This window comes from Chiroxiphia lanceolata, chromosome 8, assembly GCF_009829145.1.
Source record: "Chiroxiphia lanceolata isolate bChiLan1 chromosome 8, bChiLan1.pri, whole genome shotgun sequence".
Lineage (NCBI taxonomy): Eukaryota > Metazoa > Chordata > Aves > Passeriformes > Pipridae > Chiroxiphia > Chiroxiphia lanceolata.
Window position 1 is genome coordinate 16,392,159 of NC_045644.1, and position 15,230 is coordinate 16,407,388.

Below are 15,230 nucleotides of genomic sequence, written 5' to 3' on the forward strand. Positions count from 1 at the left end.
TAGAAAACTAAATATTGGGAAAGAAAATACGGGCTAGTGTATTGTTGATATTCAAGAAAACATAAACCAGCATGAAGCTTACTACCAAGTTATTTGTGTATTGACCACAATTCAGCTTTGCTATAAAGATAAGGGAAATCTCCATCATAAAGAAGGCATCAAGTGATAAAATTTAGCATTGACTTTGGGAAGAAAACTAGTGTAATATCTGGACAGAGAATGTACCACAAAACCTGAAGCTGTTTAAAATTCTTATTTGTATCTTGAATGATGAAATTGTAATGTGAGCTGCATTTGCATTTTATTTTGGCATTGGGAAAAAGGGGAAGCACCTGTAGTTTGAACAGGATACATGCACATAAACAACAGGCATTTTAATATGTTCTTGCAATTTGTGGCATACTGTATTTGAAAGCTAAAATTACTAAATTCTAATAACATTTCTGCTTTCTGAAGGTGACCTAAAATTCTTGCATGAGATTTTTCAGCTCTTGCATGCAGGTATGCAAGAACCTTTTAATGTATTTGATGTATTTTCCTTCACAATACCATCTTTTTCCATTTTAAGAGATACGAGCATAAAATTCAGACTTGTATGAGAGTACAGAAGACATCAGTAGTAGAGCAGGGAGATGAATCTGGGTCCATGCAACATCAATCATGAGCTTGAAGAGCCTTAAACAAGTGAGACAGTCTTGCCTTTTTGTAGGTCTTTCTAATAACCCAAAGCTGTTCTCTCACAATTCAGCTGTAAGTCAGGCAAGGTCACAGCAGGCAGAGTTGGACAGTAGGATGTTTTCAAGCAGTCTTGTTTCTTTCTCCTGCAGCAGGTAACTTTGAAGTCAGCACTGGTCATAGCGTACAAGAATCTAAAATTACTTGAGCAGGGAAGAAGTAACAAGTTTCCCTGAGGCATTACAATTCAAAAACTCATTTACATTAAGACTTCTCTAATGTGCTGCTGGAAACTTCTTTCTAAAAACAAATTTCTATGAAAGGGCACTCCTTAACACAACTTTTAATTTATGTTTATAGTTTGGAAGTAATATCAGTTTGAGGAGACATCCATTAATATCTTTATAAGTAACAGAGGGTATCTTTTTATATATTTACCAATTCTCAACAACCCCTCCCATAGCATGTCTTTACATTATAATTCCATTTCAAATTTGATAGTGCCTATCAGTTTTGGTGATTGGTAGTATATGTTCTTGCTAGCTGTTTTCCTCTCTTCTGAGAACTTTTACTAAATAGAAAAATGTTATTGCCACTTTGAAAGTAACCGAAGTATGTCTCAGATAATTATTTCAGTTTAATGAACAGAAAACAGACTTTGGCAGAAAAAATTCTGTTAAAGCATGACAAATTTTGCAAAATGAAAAATATTTTCATTTTTATTTCCTTCTTTAATTTTTATATCAGTGATATTTATTTTCCTGCTTTTTCCTTAATACCATCTTAAAAAAACCAGATTTGTCCTCCTTTCTCACTGCTGCCTTCCTAAGGGACTAGTAAAAAGATTGTTTCAGTAATTTTTTTCCTAGTGTTCTATAGCCAGTTCTGTAACTAGCTTCTCTTAATGATTAGTATCACTAGGTGTGATTTGTTAATACTTGAAGTGTTATAAGGGAAGCTTCACTGCTTTTTGAGTCTCTTGTCTTCAAACAAATACAAGTTTTCAAAATTATGCAACTAAACAACTTTTTCAGTGACTGTGGGAAACAACCAAGATGTGTCAATTTTTGTGCATTTAGTACTTGCAGTTACGACCTTGTTGCTACTTCAAGCACATTGATAGACATCCCAGCGCTTTCTTAAGTCTGTCCTGGAAAGTTAAACACAACTGTTAAGAGCTGAACTGCTTGTTCCAGTTCTTTGTATTTTAAACAATGTTCCTTCTTCACAAGGCTTTTAATTTCAGTACTTAACCAACAATATGATGCTCAGCTCGAGAACAAATTTAACTCTGTAGTTGCACTGTTTGTGGACTAATTGACATCAGTTGGTGTATTTGAAGCAGGATACTGGTGAGGTGTTCAGTGTCTTACAAGCCACATAGGAACATGCTTCCTGCCCTTAAAATGAGAGCTTTTTACTAAAGACTGCACACTGCACTGGAAAACGCACACAAAGGGAAACAATTTGAAGTACGTGAGTAGTAAATTAAGAACTCAAGGCTCCAGCAGAGCTCAAGTAGAGAGTACATTAAGCAATATTCTGCCCAAGTTGTTAGGACTGCCCACTAGTCTGTGCATAACTGCAATATTTACAGTGACTTGTGTCAAAACTGCATATAAGATAGATGTGTTTAAACTCTTCAGTATGATATTCACACACATACACAGGTACAGGGAAAAAAAGTCCTTCTACAAGGTCTCTGTACACACTGTTTAGTGTGTAAAATCCTACCCTGTTTAAAAAAAAAAGGAAAAAACCCATCACAAACCAGATGTATTTGAGAGTGCTTTACGAGAATACCAATGCTGATAAAACATGACAACAGATGAATTCAATTAGATGTTCCTGTTGTTTTTTTTCACTGACTGACTTGAACTGAGTAGAACTGGTTGTTTTGAAATCATTCACACTAGAGCTGTGCTTTTAAAAAGAGGAACCAACGAAGTCATGAAACAAGAGTCACAATTTTGTCACTGTGGCTCATGGAAACACGTTTTCTGCAAATATCTGATGTGAATTTCAAATCTTGTTTGAATGTTTAAATGCACAGCTTTTAATTCATTTAGTGTAAATATGATAGTTCAGACAAAAATTTTGGGGAAGGGGGTGCTAAATTATCACCACCCTAAAAACTAAGAAAATAAGATTGTGATGTACTATGAATATTCGAGGTGAGAATTGAACTGCAAGGGATTTTTGGAGAATGCCAAATAAAATACCTTTTACCTTTGGAAAGGTAAAAAATAAAAAACCCTATGGCACCTAATCTTAATTCTGTGCAAGGTCAGAACAAGTTTTGATTTGTTGAAGGTCAGGAGGAAAATGGCAGTGAACTCGGGACCAGCCTGGCAGTTCATCTAGCAGAAGTTCTGTACATCTAGTCTATCCAGACTTCAGAAAGTCATTTCATGCCACTGCTCAAGAGATCATTTTTCCCCCACCCTCCAAAAAAAAAGAGATTAGTGAAAGAATTACAGGCTAGAGTGGGTAAACCTCGATGAGAGACACAGAGGATTAGTAAGTTGAAGAATGCCTGTAGGCTGGTTTTGAGCATAACTTTTGAGCATAACTGAATTTGGTAGGAAAAAGTAGGAGGAAGCTAACAGGAACTGTTCTGCATTTGAGCTGGGGGAGGACAGTCTGTATGTAGAATTTGTTGACAAATACAAAAGTAATGTGGAATGTGATCATGGTGATGATGTTTTTCACTTCCATACATACATCTCAGTGTTCTGGCTTTTGCTTTACTGGTGCTGTTGCAGTCCCTCAAAGAAAACATGCAAGCATTGCCCTTGTTCGCCTCACCAGAGGTGGTCAGGGTAATGTCTTGCTCTCTCTAAGTCTGGAAAGTGCAGTTGTCCATAGACAGAACAATGAAACTATTCATGCATTGTTGTCAAAGGCACTAAATAAACACTGGAGAAAAAAATACTCCTATTCAGGTTGAGAGGTGGTCCTCTAAAAATACTGAATGCAGTCTCTACCAGTGGAAAGAGTCTTTCCTCCTGACTGTGCTGCTACTTACTGTATAGCAGGATAGTTTAATGACAGAATTTTCAGGTGAAGCTGTCAAAGATAAGTACATGAAGTACATTACTACTTATTGGTATTTTTTCCTTTTGAAACCTAAGTGTCTAACAAATAAAAAAGCCACTAAGCCTAAAGTGCTTTCCACAACAGAACTATTCTGATTCAACACAAAGGAAGCTTGTCAACTATAGTGGGTAAATTAGTGCTCTAACCACTGTATCAATCTCTTGGAAAGATGTTGCAGTACATTAAATAGTATTTAGTTACAAGTTAGGCTTAATAGCTTTTATATATATTATATATCCTCATTTAAACAGCACGTGTGGTATGTCAGACTTGTATTTTGCCCAGTTTTTTCTTTCTTACCAGTGATAGACATCGAGACCTTTCTTCAGGATGCTTTTATGTGTATTTATATCTATCTTGAAACCTTACTTTTCCTTTATCATAGGTCCAGTTGTTTACGTTTTGGATCTTGCAGATCGACTGATCTCAAAGGCATGTCCCTTTGCTGCGGCTGGAATAATGGTGGGCTCTATATACTGGACAGCTGTTACGTACGGAGCTGTGACGGTGATGCAGGTACACACGTATTCCCTCTCCTTACCAGCTTCGAAAGCAAGTCTTCTAAAGAAAAAGTCTGTTAGGATTCCTTTTTTCCTTGGCTTAAAACATATTTCAGCTGCTTTCATTGTAGTTAACAAGTGAATTCCAGATGGGCGCATAGAAAGCTTTTCACTTTTAACTGGTCACACGGACTTGGCTTGGTATAAAGCCAAGTCTGCCTGTTCAAAAATGGTTCACTACTGCTCTAGCTGGCTGCCTGTTGTATGGCAGGCTGGTGAACCCAAGTCTGTTCTCATAGAAAAAGTACCATTACTGCCTAGATACTACTAATGGGTAATTCTTCAGAAAGGACATGAGATTAATCTTTTTCTCTTAGCTGGAGAAAAACTTTGCTGGTAACATTCAAAGGGTTGAAACATGGTGAATTTTTTTTTTTGTATAATGTGGGGTTTTTTTTAAATTGTATAAAGGAAAATGTGTCCTCTGATGCAATTCATTCATAAGCAAGAAATGCAAAACACTGCAAATTAATAATATGCTCTTTTAATTACTTCAGACTGTATGATTAGTTGAAAGGGGAAAAAATACTTTTCTTACTTCTGTTCTTGTGAACTTGCTATTTAAATATAAAAATAATGTTGATAGGTAGTAGACTATTAACTACAGAAAGGCTTGTTCACAGCTGTCCTAGTTCAGCCACAAGACGAGTTTTCATAGATTGTACAACTAGAAGGATCTTTGTTACTATTGTAGTTGTTGATTCCTATATCAAGTCCTTAACCTGTCTTGCCTGAAAGCATAAAAATACTTCTGATGCAAATTCAGTTGTATGCCAGCAAGTATTCCTCCACACAGTTCTCATTTTAAATGTACAACCTGGTCCTTCTCCACGTAAGTCATCTGGCACTAGTTGTTCCTGAACTGTGTGGTACTGCCCTGCAGTTCTGCAGATGGCTCCATCTCAAGATCATGCGCTGTTTTGGTTCAGTTTGTATGTGATCTTGTAGCAGAAATGAAGTGGAGCCCAGATGAGTTGTTGCAGTCCCCCTGGTACCAGTGTGGCCAGGGTCAAGCAGGTGCATAAGAGATGTTTAATGACTTTGAATACCACCTCCATTCCAGTGGATGAGTCTCTGTATTACAGAACGGTACACTTAGGAATTTTCTCATTGGATATTTTGCTCTTGTGGCTCCTACAGGAACATTACAACCATCTGTAATACTATAACCAGACTTTTGAAATGCACTAGTCCTCTTCTCCTTGCTCATTGAGACCTTTTCTGTAGGAAAATATATGACCTTTTTTAGCTGCCCTAGAATTACATAACAAAGTGGAAAGATAAATGCTTCTTTCTGTAGTTGTTTTGCTTTTGAAATGAGGATCTGTCTAAACATTAGTTTAGGCAGCTGGTCAAATCCAGATATGAAGAATTAGCTGTTTACTTGATTTAATGTTTTGATTGTATGGGTGACGCCCTTAGCAAGAAAATTTATTAAGGTGGTAATAGAGGGAAACTCTTCCACCCCTTTTGCCACCCCAGCTTTGCTGGATTTAATACAACTTGTCTCCTGATGCATTTCAGCCTCCTTCAGCTGAATGGCTGGGGAGAAGCACAAAAGCTATTTTTAAAGGTTAAGAAAATTAAATACAGAATTGACATTGTGACTCTAGTAGTAGCTAAGTCAGTAACAAATCATATAGGGTTACTGAAAGCAGAGAAATATAGTAATCTAAAGCAGAAGAGACAAGATACTGAGGCTTTTTTAGATGGACGAGGAGTCTAAGGAGAAAAAGGATAGTGTCAGACTTCATGGTTTGGGTGGAAGATATGGAAGAAGCTGGAAGACAGATGCTGAATATTTTTTTCAGGGATAATCTTTTGGCAGCAACAGTATTGGTTATGCCTATTTTTAGAGGCTGTGGTAGATAACATAACTTCCTGTTCTAGAAGCATAAAATGGAATGGTTTTCAAAGTGTGTCTAAAAAAATACAGTTTGAAGGCACTGGGGTACATTACCCTGTTTTCTTCCCTATGCCCTACCTACTCCAGAAGTATCAGTTTTGTTGTTTTCTTTTTTTAAAATTTTGCTATTGTTGTGTGTTCTTATCACCTAATTCTTAGTTTTGTGCAAGTGAAGACTTGATAGCTTGTGGTATTTGTGGAAAAACGAAAAGTCAGTGAAAGCGCATCAGGAAATTTGCTGCCTGACAAGCATAATAATTATTTTAATGTTTCTAGTCTTCCTGGATTCTTATGGAGAGAGTCATGAAAGAGCCTGTTCTTCCCAGAAGGACTTCAAGGACTTTGTTACCATTTAGTAATTCTTAAATTGAGACAACTCTAGAGGATATCTACCACTTGCATGCTTTTTATGTCCTCAGCCTCATTAGATTTATTCAAAATTAAAACTATGTACTTTTTAGGAAACATAAGGCACTGTTTTGTTATAGTTTTAATCCATACATTTTATAAACTGCAAAGGCTGATTAATATTTTTGTGTGCCAGTGGAAAGGTTTAGGCACAGCAGTAAGGATTGTTCTTTAAAATCATAGCATTAACCACGTTTGAAAATAAAGTACACATGAAGATATGCTACTTCCACTACAGCTGAAAATAATGTACATCTTCCTGCACTGTCTAGAGAAGCAATAGTTTAATACTGTGATCTCTATTGCACAAGGGATTCCTAAATAACATGAAATTTTGATTAAAACATCGTGAGATACTTGCTATCCATTTATCCTTTGAACAGTAGTATCTAATCAATTTCTGAGTGTAGAATTAATTTTTGTAAAACTGTAAATGCTTCAATGCATTTTGGAAAGCCTGCTATATTAATGCTTCAGACATTTAGGGGTTCTACCTACACAGAAACACGTGAAACTTCTCTTGGGATGGGAAGGAATTGTGTTACAGCTCTCTGCAAGATTAATGATTTGCAAGCTAGAGCTGGTACCTCACCTGCATTACACTTCATAAGCAACCAAGGATGCAAAGAGAAAACAGAGTAAATTAGGTAAAACCATATTCCTTTTTTCTTAAAAAGGAAGCTCCGAACAAACTCGAGTCTTTAAGTTATATTTTGTTCAGTTGTGGCCTCTGTTACGTTTGCCAACCATATGTGTATTTTCCAGGTTGTGGGTCACAAAGAAGGTCTTGATGTGATGGAGAGAGCTGATCCTTTATTTCTTCTGATTGGCCTTCCCACTATCCCAGTCATGCTAATATTGGGCAAGATGATCCGCTGGGAGGACTACGTGCTCAGACTGTGGCGCAAATACTCTAATAAGCTACAAATTTTGAACAGCATATTTCCAGGTACTGTGATACATTTGAAGGAAAATACCAAGATTGAATTTCTGCCTTTAGGAGATGGGGATAGGCAAGTAGTGTTTGCCATTCTTAAGCAGAGATGATTAACACCATCATTCTGTTTAGATTGTGTTTGTATAGTACCTAGGGAGAAAGGTGGGCCAAGAGGAGCAGGAGCTTGGTTTCAGTTAAGGCCTTAGTAACAAAACAAGCTGCTAAAAATCATATGTCTTACTTGAAAGTAAAAATTAATACAGTCATTTAATGGAAACAGAATATTCACTGAGAAGAGGGATTGGGCTATAGATTTGTAATGGAGTGGAGGGTGGGCACTGCTGTGCTGTGTTTATTTTGAGGCAGTGGCTATGTAATCTTTCTTTGTCCACTTCTATCCCTTTAGGCATTGGATGTCCTGTTCCTCGAATTCCAGCAGAGGCGAACCCTTTGGCAGATCATGTCTCTGCTACACGTATTCTCTGTGGAGCTCTAGTTTTCCCTACTATTGCCACGATAGTTGGCAAGCTGATGTTCAGCAGTGTTAACTCAAATTTACAAAGGACAATCTTGGTAAGATTCAGTATTGTTTGTTTCATAAATTATTATAATTTGGGAATATGAAGTGTTGTGGGGGAAGGAGGCAATGTAAAAAGGAACATGAATTGACCTAGAATTTTAAGAGTGGCATTTGATTAAGGGAAGGGGTTTTTTAAGGTTGCCTGTCTTGGTAACCATGTGGGTGAAAGACTTTGTCCATATGACTGAAACTAGTCTCAGTTCAAGACAAGGCTGAAACTTGTATCTAGTACTGTACTAGGCAAACTTTAGCAGTAACCTTAGCCAGCATCTTCTAAGAACAATCTCTGCAAGGGAAGACTAAGGTTTATATTATAAACTTTTTCATATAAACTTTTGTTTACTAATTTTGAGAGAAATTCTTCATTTCTTATTTTAGTAAGGAGAGAAAAACTAACTCTCCATAGAAGTTAAGTGGAAGGGGAGTGACAAAGAGAGGAGATGATCTCTTCCTTTGTGAATAATCTCTCTGGTTGCAGCCTTGCAAGGGGAGTTTGGTAATATGGTATCCCAGGTCATCTGACTGTCACTTCAGCCCCTGTTTACAATTCCTATGTATTTATGCCCCTCTCTTCCATATGGAAGAAACAGTGATGTTACAAACATTCATGCAGACTAAAGGCTTCTTGGTGTCTCATTTTGAAGGCTTGAGATAAACATATTATAAAACTTTCTGGAGGGAAATACAAAAATAGGTTTTATTTCACTTCACTTTTGGCAAGTGGTGTTTTTCACAGTCTGGTTATGGAATAGTTATCTTTGTTATTCCTTGTGCCACATGTAGTATATATACAGAGAAGGGAGGAAAGCAGATACATATCTGCATTTTCTTTGTTCTTGAAATAAGATGTATTTTGATTTTGGGGTTTTTTTAAGAATATTTGTCAGACTTCCAAGCAAATAAAAGCTCTTATAGAGTCAGTGTGTAATCCCTTTAAGTAATATTAACCTCTGTAATAGTGCATTGTGACAGAAAAGTTTGAGATATTCGTTTGGAATTGTCCTAATTAGGTAATCTTCAAAAGAAAATGCCATATGTTTGAAAACAAATCTTCTTTGACTGGAAATTTTTAAGAAGAACATTTGCAATGGTATGTCACTGAACTGTGCAGGTTTTCAAAATATCTTTTTATTTCAGGGTGGAATTGCTTTTGTTGCTATAAAAGGAGCTTTTAAGGTTTACTTCAAGCAGCAGCAATATTTGCGCCAAGCTCACCGCAAAATTTTAAATTATCCTGAGCAAGAAGGAGCGTAAGGCTGTGACCTCCAGATGTCATACAGTCTCACCTAACAGGTTTCCATGTTGTATTGGTTCCTTTGTTATTGCACAGTAGTGGAAAATTGTGATAAGTTGCTGCTCCTCTTTTTTTTTTTTTTTCTTTAAATACAATAAAGCACTGTCTTGTGGCAGGGTAAATCCTTTCAGCAACCACTGAACCTAAGAATGTGACTTGGCTTTCATTATTTTTGAGTATTTCTGTAGGGCAACAGGCTTCTGAATTATTTTCTTTGAGCCAGTATACTGAATGGAAAAAAAAAAAAGCATTAACTACAGAACATTTTAAATGTTGTTAATGTAGGCTATATCCAAATGCCTTTTCCATAGGTGTTGTCATACCCACGCTGTCATCCAGTTCAGCATTTCACACAATGAAGGGAAATTGTTTTAGAAAGGAAGTGTGAGTCATTGCCAAGGAGAAGTAATTGTAGGACATCAGTCAGTAAAGATTTCCTTGGGTTTTGCTGGTATCAAACCGGGAGTGTGAAATACTCAAATGACAGAGAAAGCAGAAGATAGATCTCCCTCTACAGGACTTGTATGTCAGCTTGAACCACCTAAGTACTAGGTGTTAAAATTAGCATGCCTTTCAGGTGACTGTTTTATTACTGATAATTTTCAGTGTCCTGTTGTATCTTCTGCAGTGCCTGGTGTCATTTTCTCATGGCTTTACTGGTTTGTAACTGGTGCTGGATAGCATTTTTTTCCTCCACAGTAAAATAATAATAATGGGGGAAGTAAATTGCAGTTGCTTAGTTTGTAGTTAAATATTAGAACACTTGTTTAGTTTCCATGTCCTTTTGATTGTGTAAATATCCATACAAGTACCAAGAGCAGTAGAAATGTGAGGAAAAAACACTGAACACTAAAGCTATGTTTTAACTGACAGAGTAGGGCATCCTTCTGAATTTCTAGACCTGAGTGTGTGACTCAGCTCTGTTCAGGACTGGGCTCTCCTGCCATAGAGGAAGGGCTGGCTGGAAGGGTGTGACACTACACGTAGAGTACCTGATCTGAGCATCATGCTGGCAGGGTAGATACTCTTAAGGTAACTTGGCTCCATTTTGTAAAGGACTAAAGGATAAATCTTAAATGTGTAATGAAGTTTATTTATCCAGTAAGCTTTACTGTTCCAATATGTCTAAGGTAGTCAGCTGAGAGACATTAGCACTTCAGTTATTTGATGTGTTTATAAACTTAATTTCAACAGAAATTGTTTTGTGAAGTTAAATTTTGACAAACATAATACAGCCATTTAATATTCATACCAGACCTAATCTAGATTTAGTACTTCATGTTCTTTCTTAACAACAGCTTCTTTGTTTTTCTCCAAGTTTTTCTTTTCCTTGTTCATATTAGTATGTCAAATGCATGGAGAAGGGTTTAAAAAAATCTTCTAGTGGAATTATTCATAAATAAATATTTCTTTTCACCAGAAATGAAGTAAATGCAGAATTGACTTCATATTTGACTGCAATAATGTATGTTAAGAGAAATTCAAAATAAGGTACCTTTTCTATAGTATGTTTATCTTAATTACCAAGATGTAATATTTTAGAATTGTACAAAAGTGTATATAAAGGCCAATTAGTATTCAAAAACTATACAGGTATTGAGAATTATACATTCAATCAATATCAAATACAGTTGAGTTTCTTGTGGTAATGGAAGAATTACTATAATCTTGTAAGTCTGCTGATTATATTTGTCTTAGTGGGCTCACTTTTATATAAAACTCTTAAATTGAGTAGCGGCCTCTGAAAGTTGCTGCTTTCTGTAAGATAGTCTTGAAACAATATTATATGTATTTCTTACAGAATTCCTCGTTTCAAGAAAACAGCTTTTCCGTGGTCTTCACTGTATATATTTCCAAACAATTTATTACTGTTTTTTAAAAGTTTGAAGAATTGAGTGATGCAAATTAGCGGGTTTGAAACTTGTTCCATGGGAAAGCTCATTGTCTCCTCTGGAAGTTAAAGCTATTGTAAAAATACAATTATAAAAATACTGTATGGACTGTAAGATGATTTCACATGAGCAGTAGAAGGTCATTACTCTGTAAATCTTGTTTTTAAGTATTGAAAATTATAGTTATGTTGAATTAGGTTGAATAAATATTTTTTACACTCCCTAGTGTATTTTGTCAGTTGAACAAAAGCCTGTAGCAAAACTTTTTAATGAAAAGTGTGTCTTGTTTTAATGCATATATAAGGGCTTATAATTAATTTTTAAGTTTATAGCCTAAAGAAATATCTTGGTGATGAAGGAAGAATTACTATAAGACTTAAAGCTGACATTGACTTTTGGGTTGATTTTGGTTTTTTTCTCCTCTCTAGTGATCAGTGAAGGATGTAGGGGAATGCATTTCTCAAACATTTAAAAAGCAAAAGAATTGCAACACAGACAACTGCCAGTAACACAGAGCTGGGTTTGGGAGCTACTACATTTCTTTAGGTTGGCTGATGGGCAGCATTTATTTGGGCAATACACTGATCCCTCCTCTTACCTTGAGAAAGATAATACTGTCTGTAGGAAGTGTATTTTTCACTAATAGCCAATTTATGTCCCATTATTTTCAGGACAAGGAATATGAAATGTTATCTGGCATTTCTGACTATACTGTCTTGTAATTTGGTTTCTCTTAGACTTCCATTATATTGACAAAGGCACAAATTTTCTGAGCTGTGATTATGTAAATACACAGGACTTGCTTCTCCTCTTCTCTCTCGTGTCCTGGCTTAAAATCTTTTATTTAGATGAAGCCCTACTTTGCTTTTCACTATTATTTTTTTTTTTTGCTTGCATGGTGGTTCTTTCCTGTAAAACTTAAAAGTATTTGTGCCAAAATTTGCCCAGCATTCTTTCTGCTTTACTGATACATGGAAGTCCAGGGTAGGCTTTATTAATTCATTTCAAACCTTACTCAAGAGCTTGAGTAATAGTTGACTTTCCAGAAGGGCAACTGTGACATTGACATGTGCACAAAGAGAATATTGCTGTGAGTGAAAAATGTGTTCTGCAAACAGGGATGTACTCTCTCCATTTAGGCCATGGCCCCTCTGCCTCAAGAAGATTTGAAGATCTGTGACCACTTTGTCCATTCTTGCCAGTTAGTTATTCACATGTTCTGGATATTTAATTGCTTTTGCTCCTCTGAATATTGTAAGCATAAAGCAGTTATTTCTGGTGCACTGCACTGAGTCTTTCAGTAGAAAAATTCCATTCCAGAACCACTAAAAGCAAACAGCAGACATGACTTGAAACTGCCTCAACTAAACAGCTCAGCAGCACCTGTCAAAACATATCGTGCAGGCACCTCATTTAATGCTGGGTGACTAAGCCACGGAAAAGCAATTGCCTAAGCAGTGGTCCTCCATAGGAAGTACTATGCTTATTAAAAAAGTTAAAAAGAAAAAAAAAAAAGGCAACTTCTTGCTTTAGACCACTCTGTGATAGAGCACACACAGCTTGATGGTTTGGGTGGTTTGTGTTTTTCAGTTGCTCCTCTGCTCTTACAACAGCTCAGTAACACTGGGCTGCAGATAATGGGAGCTGACAAAGGATCACACTGCTCTGAGTATTTACTATATGTCTAAGGACAGTTTTGTCAGTAATTGTCATTTCTCTGCCATGAATCATTACAAGAAGCTAATACCCTTACTTGCTACCTCTAAAAGTGCTTCCCCCTACCAATTTTCTAGATACGTCTCATGCACGGAAAATAGAATATGAAAACAACATAGAATTAGAAAAACTTTTAGTGTGATGAAAATGAAGAGTGGGGGTTTTTTTCTGCAGCAAAATGGTGGCTGGTTCAGAACTGTCTGACTGACTTGATGGAATAAAGTACCACATGACCTCTCTGGCATAGTTATAGGTTAAGATCCCATGGGTAATTCAGAGTTTATTACTAGTCACAGTTTGCTGCATGTCTCTTGTGTTACTCTGTTTCAGTAGAAAAAAATGCCATTTTGACATACAGAATCTGAGATTTGGACCCAATTCCCTCAGTACCAAGCTATGAAGGGCTAGTGGGATTTCTCATAACCAAGACAACAGCAATTCTTTTGAATGCTGAGAGGAGCATAGAAAATTGTTGCTAACATATAAGAATATTTCACTGAATAAAGGTTTCAGCTTTTATAATGTTTTTTGTACCTTTTAAATGCAAAACAATTTTTCTGTGTTCTGTCTGTGGTTTCTTTTGAAAAAGCAAATGGCATCTTTTAACAGCAGGGTTCTCAACCCCAGCATGTTTTTAAATTTCAAGGTACTACAAAAATGAAAGTGCTTTCCGCTTAGCATAAATTATACACTGTGGAATGCAACTGACCTTCCTCCATCAACAAGCCCCATCTCCTACTGCAGACACAGAATTGTGCTGTGGATTTACATTGCAAACCACCTTACTGGTAATTAGGCTTCTTTTCTCATCTCATTTCAAAGATAAATGAAAATGCAAGCTAACCTAAGGAGTAAATTCACAGGTGATTTCAAAAGTATAGGTGCTTCCATTTCCTTGTTCAGCTCTAGATCCTTTATGAACAGTTTTTCTATTTTACTTTCTAAAGGGGCTCAAAAGTGGTGAGCCTCATTGCATCCATTAATTCTATTTTTTAAAATACACAATTACAACATTTACATGTAGCTAGTTATATGTCAAATGACAGAAAATATATGTGTATTTCCTGAGCCTTCAGGCCATAAGCTTTTTTGGATAGAGTTGGAGTAGGTGATCACAGTCAGTCTGTAACATTCCTCAGCATTTCAGTTCTTGCTGAGCTAAATCACATACACTATGTGTTGAAATCCCTTTATATAACACTTAAGAATAGAGTCATTAGCAGCCCACAGAAATATTTTGTCCTAATCTACAGATTAGGACCAAGAAAAACATAAACCAGCTTTGCTAGTGGCATCTGTGGAGACATTTCAGAGATGATTGCAGCAAAAGATGATAGAAGTTGCCCCAGATGTCAGATCATCTTGTTTCTTTCTGAGCAGCACAGGGCCTTTCTTGGCCAAGGATGAATCTTGAGTACATCCTCTGCAAAGGTCAAGGCCATGTGGCTTGTAGCACTGAGCTCTCTGTGCCTCAGTCTTTTTAACCAGCTACCAAGATGGGGATAAAGCTCAGCATGGAAAACTGCAGTTGCAGATAATGTAATTACAGAGTGTTGTTACAATGGGAAACAATACTGCTTATGCCTCCCAAAACAGTGCATGATGCATTTATTGACTAATATTACTGTCTTCTTACTGTCAAAATGGTGGCCAAAGTCCTTATTTATTGCAGCTGGCATTCATATGTTACATAAGTAACTATTTGCAAACCTGCAGTTGACCAGCAGAAGGTGTCTTTCATAGTTACCCTATTTTTCCTTGTTACCACATTAATTAAATCACCTAAACCTACCATAGAGTGTCTCATTGAGGAATACAACGATTTATGGCATCCACATATGAAGAGCTTAAAGAAAGCAATAAAAAAAAAAAATTGGTCTGTATAATAAGCTAGACACCTTCAAAAGCCTGTTAGACTGTCAAGGAGCCTCTTTAACAGGGTAATTAGTTGCATCTTGATATTCCAAAGCATTTTAAAAAGCAGTGCGTATTCTGAATTTCTCCCTTTTGGCAGCTGCATAATCATCATCTGGGAAACCACCGAACATGGACATGACCAAGAGAAACTGAGTATCTCTGCATCAGCCATGATGTGCAGCCTGGATGGTGGTGGTTTTTTGGTTTGGATTGGTTCTAGTCTGGTTTTAAAAGAACAAGGCTTGT

General features: G+C 36.6%; 1 protein-coding gene across 2 annotated transcripts in view; it reads left to right on the plus strand.

The window, feature by feature from the left end:
* The window catches only part of MARCHF5 (membrane associated ring-CH-type finger 5), a 27,876-nt gene extending 16,300 nt beyond the window's left edge, over positions 1–11,576 (plus strand). Inside the window, exons 3-6 of one of the 2 annotated variants that reach the window (XM_032695198.1) lie at positions 4,160–4,290; positions 7,414–7,597; positions 7,992–8,158; positions 9,303–11,576. In XM_032695198.1, the coding sequence (XP_032551089.1) occupies positions 4,160–4,290; positions 7,414–7,597; positions 7,992–8,158; positions 9,303–9,419 (599 nt within the window). In that variant the 3' untranslated portion in view covers positions 9,420–11,576. The remainder of the gene's footprint in view (positions 1–4,159; positions 4,291–7,413; positions 7,598–7,991; positions 8,159–9,302) is intronic. The other variant, XM_032695199.1, reaches the window with a different exon arrangement.
* The last annotated feature ends 3,654 nt before the right edge of the window (positions 11,577–15,230 follow it).